Source organism: Galeopterus variegatus, unplaced genomic scaffold (genome assembly GCF_000696425.1).
Source record: "Galeopterus variegatus unplaced genomic scaffold, G_variegatus-3.0.2 Scaffold162, whole genome shotgun sequence".
Lineage (NCBI taxonomy): Eukaryota > Metazoa > Chordata > Mammalia > Dermoptera > Cynocephalidae > Galeopterus > Galeopterus variegatus.
This window is the reverse complement of record NW_007726273.1, coordinates 64,361-71,934: the sequence shown is the minus strand read 5'-3', so window position 1 is coordinate 71,934 and position 7,574 is coordinate 64,361. Positions and strand designations below refer to the sequence as shown.

General features: G+C 48.8%; 1 protein-coding gene across 3 annotated transcripts in view; it reads left to right on the top strand.

Annotated features, from left to right (window-relative positions):
- The first annotated feature begins 563 nt into the window (after positions 1–563).
- Positions 564–7,574, top strand: part of TBC1D10B (TBC1 domain family, member 10B) — an 11,074-nt gene continuing 4,063 nt past the window's right edge. For 2 of the 3 annotated variants that reach the window (XM_008593855.1, XM_008593848.1), the window contains exons 1-4: positions 564–785; positions 4,253–4,352; positions 4,651–4,758; positions 4,856–4,962. In XM_008593855.1, coding sequence (XP_008592077.1) covers positions 655–785; positions 4,253–4,352; positions 4,651–4,758; positions 4,856–4,962 — 446 coding nt within the window. In that variant the 5' untranslated portion in view covers positions 564–654. The remainder of the gene's footprint in view (positions 786–4,252; positions 4,353–4,650; positions 4,759–4,855; positions 4,963–7,574) is intronic. The other variant, XM_008593861.1, reaches the window with a different exon arrangement.

The window sequence follows — 7,574 nt, the reverse complement described above, 5'->3', positions numbered from 1 at the left end:
GCCACTTCGGCCCCTGTCACCCTGGTGGCTCCCGGGGAGGCGCGGCCCACCTGGGTCTCGGGGACGGCCCCGGCTCCGGCCGTCACGGGCAGCACGGTGGTAGTGCTGACTCTGGAGGCCTCACCCGAAGTCCCGAAGACGCAGGTCCCTCCCTGCCCAGAGCCCCCTATGCCCGCGGCAGTGGCAGGAGCCGAGATGTCGATGGCTCTGGCCCCCGAGGCAGACTCTCCGAAGACGAAGGAGGCTCAAACCTCACCTGCCCCAGGACCAGGGACCCCCACCGGGACCCTCACCAGGACCCCTTCCAGAACGGCTCCTGGGGCCCTGACCGCCAAACCCCCGCTTGCCCCCAAGCCGGGAACCACGGTGGCCTCAGGAGTGACTGCCCGGGGCTCAGCAGGACAGGTGACAAGTGGACATGGAGCTGCAACAACACCTGCATCAGCAGGACAGACTCCTGAGGACCCGTCCGGCTCTGGCACAGGCTCTCCAGGGTCGGTCGAGGCTCCAGTAGCTGTTGTGACGGTGACCCCAGCTCCAGAGCCTGCTGAAAACTCTCAGGACCTGGGCTCCACGTCCAGCCTGGGACCTGGTATCTCTGGGCCTCGAGGGCAGGCCCCGGATACTCTGAGCTACTTGGACTCCGTGAGCCTCATGTCTGGAACCTTGGAGTCCTTGGCGGATGATGTGAGCTCCATGGGCTCAGACTCCGAGATAAATGGGCTGGCCCTGCGCAAGACGGACAAGTATGGCTTCCTTGGGGGCAGCCAGTACTCGGGCAGCCTGTGAGTACCCAGCGGGCCTGCCTCAGGGAAGCAGAGGTTGGGGGAGGGGGCCAAGACACACCTTGCTTGAACTCTGGCAGCCCAGACTTCTCTGAGGTTCCTGGGGCTGATTAGTGGCAGCAGTCATACCTAGAGCATCCTGAAGTTTCCGTGGCATTGGTGTGTTAGTGAGAGTTTCAGACCAGGGTCAGGAGATCTGGGTTTAAGGCTAAACCTTGCCTTTGGTTCGTCATGTGCCCTTGAGCTAGTGGTTTCTCTCTTTCTGTGCCTTAGTTTCCTTCTCTCTGAATGGGAGGGTTGAATGAGATGATACCTAAGGTCATCCCAGCTCCTTGATGTGAAACTCCAGCTACACATCAGCTATTCTGGAGGGTTGGTTGGGCAGGGGTTCTGGCAGAGACCCCCGTTAGGGGCAGAGTCTGGGAGGGACGCAGGTACCTCCCCTACCCCATAGGTATAGGTCCCATGGAGTAGTGAGAAGTCTGAGTGATGGAAGGGAGACCCTGAAGGCAAGGTGTCTCTGTGAAACACAGGGGGCAGTCTTGTGTTTTCACTGAAGGAAAGCGGGTGGGGGAGGCCTCTTCCCCATTTCCTCATCTCCCCAGCCAGTCGGGCTTATTCTTTCCTAATTCCCTCCAGGGGCCTGAGTCACTTCTCAGTGGGGATGTGATTGCCTCTGACTTCTTCCTTCCCTCTCTCTGGATCCTGCCCATTGTTCCTATGCCCCTTTAACCTGCTGCTCAGTTCAGCCTACGGCATCACCTGAGCCCCCAGGTGCCAGGCCCTGGGCTGAGTACTAAGGATAAAATAATCCTTTTTAAAAGGAGCTGATCATCTAGAGGGAAAGACATACTTAAACGGTTCATTGGTTTCCATATAATACTTTAGGTTTGGCCTAAAAATCATCAAGAAGGTTTTGTGAGCACCTAGGGAAGGGATCTTTTGCCCAGACTGGGAATTTGGCTGAAGCTGATCTGAACTGTGAAGAACACGTAGGATTTAGTCACGGCTGTGCGTGTGGGGTGAGGGGAAGCCCTGTGGGAGGGTATTACAGGCAGCGTTTAAAAGCCAACAAATCAGAAAACCTTTGACTGAGCACTGACATTCACGGTTCTGTGTGGGGAAGGCAGCTAAAGTTGCACGAGGACTCAGTTTATAGATGAAGAAGCAGAGCGTTTGAGTGGATTGCCCCCCTCAGATAGTCTGGATCTGTGTGACCAGTCACTCTCTCCTCAGTACAAGGCTGTTCTAAGGAACTTGGGTTGAATTCGATTTTAGAAAGTCCCTCTTGTGTGCCAGGCACTGTGCTTGGTATTTTTTCTTTGCTTTGTAATTTTGCCCCTTTAAAATCTATCTTCCATGCCAAAGGAATTTTCTCAGGCAAGGCTAACTGTGGCATGTGTTACCTTAAAAGCTGTTAGCAGCCACTGTCCACAGGATAAAGTCCAAGCTCTTTGGCCTGCATAAAGCTCTGCTACCCTCTCTGGTCTTCTTTCCCAACACTCCTCACCATGCACTTTGTGCTGTGGTCCTGCCAAACTAGTTCATCCCTCCCCCTTCATATTCAGGCTGTCCTACCTGCCAGGAATGCCCTTCTTCCCCTTCTTTGCCTGCTAAGTTCTACTGGGTCCTTCATGGCTTACTTCAGATGTCCCCTCCTCCAGGGAGCCTTCCCTGAGAGCCATTGGCCCCACTCCAATTAGGTACCTCTTCTGTGCATCTTTTTCATTGCATTGCTCATACCATAATGCAGTTATCTCCCCTCTTAGACTATGACCTTCTTGAAGGTAGGAAAGATATCTTGCTCTTTCCAACCCTTAGTAGAGTTTGGAACTGACTTATGATAAAGATTAATGAGAGGGCTGACCCGTGGCTCACTTGGGAGAGTGCGGTGCTGATAACACCAAGGCCATGGGTTTGGATCCCTATATAGGGATGGCCAGTTAGCTCACTTTGGAGAGCGTGGTGCTGACAACACAAAGTCAAGGGTTAAGATCCCCTTACCGGTTATCTTTAAAAAAAAAAAAATTAATGAGAGATGGTTTCTGTTTGAGTTTCAAGAACAAAAATAAACTAATATTTTGGGCTGGCTGGTTAGCTCAGTTGGTTAGAGTGTGGTGCTGATAACACCAACGCCCAGGGTTTGATCCCTGTACTGGCTAGCTGCCCCTGCAGCCCCCCAAAAATAAGCTAATATTTAATGAGCCACTTTTATTTAACAGTCCTTTATATACAGTTTCTCAATAGTCTTCTCATAACTTCGTTATGTAGGTGGTGGCATCCCTTTTTGTACCTAACAAAGAGCCTCAGGTTGTCACTTTCCAAGACTCCCCAGCTTCTGAAGGACAAAACTGGGACTTGAGCTTAGGTCTGTCTGATTTCTAAAACCCAAGCTCACTCTTCCATTCCGCTCACCTCTGGTACTGACTCCTACAAATAACTGTTTCAGACTGATGGGGCCCCTTGAGTGTGAAGCTCTGACAGAACAGTGGGCAGACAGGGCAAGGAGAATTTCATTTGGTGCCGTCCCCGTGTCTCACTTGAGAGAGTGCGGCGCTGGTAGCGCCGAGGCCGCGGGTTCCGATCCTGTATAGGGCTGGCCGGTGCGCTCACTGGCTGAGTGTGGTGCATACAACACTGTGCCGAGGGTTGCGATCCCCTTGCTGGTCAGAAAAAAAAAGAAAGAATTTCATTTGTCTGGGTATCTGGGGTGATGTCAGGGAGGAGGAGGTAGAGGAAATTGCAGGCGGCCAAGGGATCTCAAGAGCCTGATAGGACAAAACTCAGTTGCTTCTAAGGAGACAGAGAAGTACATTTGTTCTGTATTTTATTTTATGGATAATAATTGCTATTACTTACTGAGCCCCCTTCTATGTGTTATTTCATATAACCTCTCAACAAACCCTTTCGGGTAGATATTGTTATTCTCTCCATTTTACAAATGAGGAAATTGAAACTTAGACAGAGAAGTACATTTGTTCTGTATTTTATTTTATGGATAATAATTGCTATTACTTACTGAGCCCCCTTCTATGTGTTATTTCATATAACCTCTCATCAAACCCTTTCGGGTAGATATTGTTATTCTCTCCATTTTACAAATGAGGAAATTGAAACTTAGAAAAGTTAAGTGACTTGCCCAAGGTCACACAATGAATAAGTGGTAAAGCTAGGACTTGGATCCAAATATACTGCAAAATGTGGCTTTTAAATATTCTGTACTCTCTCTAAATTTAGACGTGTCACAGTAGGATTTGAACATGATCTCTCTATAAAGATCCAAAAGGGAAGGAAGGCCTTTCAGTGTGGTGAACTAGGGCTGTGGATGGTCAAGTAGCCAGGTATCCTGGTGTTTGGTAGCTTACAAAATGTCCAGTGTCTCATTTGAATCTGGGGAGGTGGCTTCCCCTAGCAACCAGATTTTATACTGCTGCTACTGACCTCTTCCATGCTCCCCTATCCTGCAGAGAGAGCTCCATTCCCGTGGATGTGGCTCGGCAGCGGGAGCTCAAGTGGCTGGAGATGTTCAGTAACTGGGATAAGTGGCTGTCACGGCGTTTCCAGAAGGTTTGAGAAGGCTGAATGGTGGGCAGGGCAATGCACAAGGAGGGGGGAAGAGGGTAACCCTGTGCTCCAGGGAAGCCTAGGAAGCTGATAATATCTGCCCTCTGGATCACAATGGGGTTAAGTGGTAGGTGGGCCCTGGGGGAAGAAGTAGTAGCTTTAAAGGTAGACAGCCAGGCCAGGTCCAGTGGAGTCAAGCCTATGGGATGTGGGAGGAATGTCCTAGGGAGCCTGAGGACTGCTGGGGAAAGCTTACAGGCTGTGCCAGTCCTTGAAAGCTGTCTCCTACCTGCCTCTTTAGGTGAAGCTGCGCTGCCGGAAGGGGATTCCCTCCTCCCTCAGAGCCAAGGCCTGGCAGTACCTGTCTAATAGCAAGGAACTCCTGGAGCAGAACCCGGGCAAGTTTGAGGTGCGTGCAGCTCCAGGGTGTGGGATGTGTGGCTCTGCCTGTGTGAGGGGTGTCAGTTCCCCCAGATCCTGAGATAATCCTTGCTGTCCCACTGCAGGAGCTGGAACGGGCTCCTGGGGACCCCAAGTGGCTGGATGTGATTGAGAAGGACCTGCACCGCCAGTTCCCTTTCCACGAGATGTTTGCTGCTCGAGGGGGGCATGGGTAAGGTGGCCTGGCCATGTGGGTCAGTCGGCAGACGTTTGTTGAAGGCTCCAGGTGGATATGGGCTGGGTTGAAAGCAGTTTTTGCCCTCCAGGACTTCTAGAAGAGTGATCCTTAATAGGTTGAGTGTCAAACTATGTCAAAGGATTTGTCCCAAGAGGGAGACTCAACTCTGGGATTGTGTGTGTTTGGGGGCCCCATGGGGGCTCATTGAAGAGGTCGTTTTTGAGCTGAGTTTTATCTTTTTGCTTTTGTTTTTTTTTTGGCAGCTGGCCCTTATGGGGGATCCAAACCCTTGACCTTCATGTTATAACGCTGTGCTCTGTCCAACTAAGCTAACAGGCCAGCAGTGCTGGGCTTTAAAGGATAGATGGGAGCTAGAGCAGGGGGGTAGGGTTTTCCTTTCTGGGGCATTATGTAAGCTGTGTCTGGGCAGTGGGGTTAGGTAGAGCTAAGGCTGGAAAAGAGGTTTTGGGCCCGATCACCGAGGGCCCTTAAACACTGTGCAAGTCACTTGGATTTTTCTTCTGTAGGCCAAACTTCCTCAAGATGTGGTATATAGTATTTAACGCTCCCTAGTAGTATGCAAGATGATTTTAGGTGATTCTCAGTAAGTTTATCCTTTAACAAATATTTGTTGAGCACCCGCTACCTGCCAGGCACTGTTCTAGTCAAGATAACAGCAGTGAAAAAGAAACAAAAACTTATGCCCTCTGTGGGGTTTATTATATTTTGGTGGGAATGACAGTAAATCAGATAAAAAAGGAAAGTATGTTGTATGTGAAATGGTATTAAGTATCAAAGAGGAGTTTTTTGTCTTGTTTTGTTTTTTGGCGGCTGGCTGGTATGGGGATCACAACCCTTGACCTTGATGTTATCAACACCACGCTGTAACTGACTGAGCTAACAGGCCAGCTCAAAAGAGGAGTTTAAAGCAAGAAAGGGGAATAGGAAATGTAAGTGGAGATGGGGTTACAAGTGACCTGATCTGAGTTAGGTTTTAAAAGGATCATTCCAGCTGCTGTGTTAAGATGAGACTATAGGGAGACAAGGGCAGAAACAGAGCAGTTAGGAGACTATTTCTATAATCTAGGAGAGAGATGATGGTAGGTAGACCAGGATAGTAGCACTGGAAGCATGGGGCGAATGGTTAGATTCTGGATATATTTTGAGGGTAGAGTCAAAAGGATTTGGTAATAGGTTAGATGTGGAGTGAGACAGAGAGGAGTTAAGGGTGATGCCTAAGGTTTTTGGCCTGATAAACTAGAAGAATGGAGTTGTTATTTACTGATACAGATGGGGAAAACTGGGGGAAACAGGCTTGTGGGATATATCAGGAGCTCAGTTTTGGAATGTAGAGTTTAAAATGCTTATTGGAGATGTAAGTTGGGTATATGATATATACAAGTGTAGATTTCAGCAGAGAAGTTTAAACTGGAAATAAATTGGAAATTGAGAGTTGTCAATTTATAGAGGGACTAAATATCACCCATGGGACTGGATGAGATCACCAAGGCAGCATGTAGATACAGAAGGAAAATATCGAAGGATTGAGCCCTGCAGCTCCAACATGTTGAGAATGGGAAAGTGAGCAAGAATCAGTAAAGGAGACTGGAGTGAGAAACTAGAGAGGTAGGAGGAAAACCAGAAGTGTGATTTCTGGAAACAGAATGAAGAGGGGTTTCAAGGATCAGCTGTGTGAAATGCTGTGGGTAAAGTAAAGTTAAGCCTAAATTGACCTCTGGGCTAAACAGCGTGGAGGTCATTAGTGACCTTGATAAAAGCAGTTTTGTGTGGAGCAGTGGGTAGAAGCCTGACTGGAGAAAGGGAGGAAGGAAATTGAAGAGTTTTGCCGAATAGGTAAAGAAACGGTGTGGTATTTGTAAAAGAAAGTGAAGTCAAGGGACTTTTTTAAGTTAGAAGGAATAAGAGTATGTTGGTGTGCTGATGGGAATGTTCAAGTAGAGAGAGAAAAATTGGTGTTGCAGGAGAGATGGGAGGGTTGTTGGAGTGATGGCCAGTGTAGGTGAGAGGGGATGGGATCCAGGTCCAAGTGGAAATGCTGTGCTTGGCCAGGATCACAGACAGTTCACTCATAGCAACAGGGAGCAGGCGGGTGGGTGGATGTAGCATGGGAGCTTGTGGAATTACATGTTTATTTTAATATGTATTAGGTAAAATAACCAGCATATCAAACCTGTCATTTCATGGCTGCTTTTGCAAAATGAAGAAAAAATATTAAGTAAATAATAGTAGGAGTGGTGTGCAGATAGAACACAAATGAAGAACACACTTGAAGAACTGGCTTTTGGGAAAAGCTGTTATAGGCAGTGGTCAGGAGTATGTGTGAATGGAGGCAGGGAGAGGATCTGAGGGATCACTACTTTTTTCTGGGCAAGAGATGGGAGGTCTAAACTGTGAGTTGGCCATGGTGGTGAAGATAGGGAGCAGACATGAAGGAATTCAGGATGTAATGTTGCTTGGACTTGGTGATTAGCTGTGGGGCAGGGAGGAACGCTGTCTTTTCTTTTTTTTTTTTCCTTTTTGTCTTTTTTCGTGTCCGGCAACGGATCGCAACCCTCAGTGTCGTGCCCGTACCGGACCGGGACCGG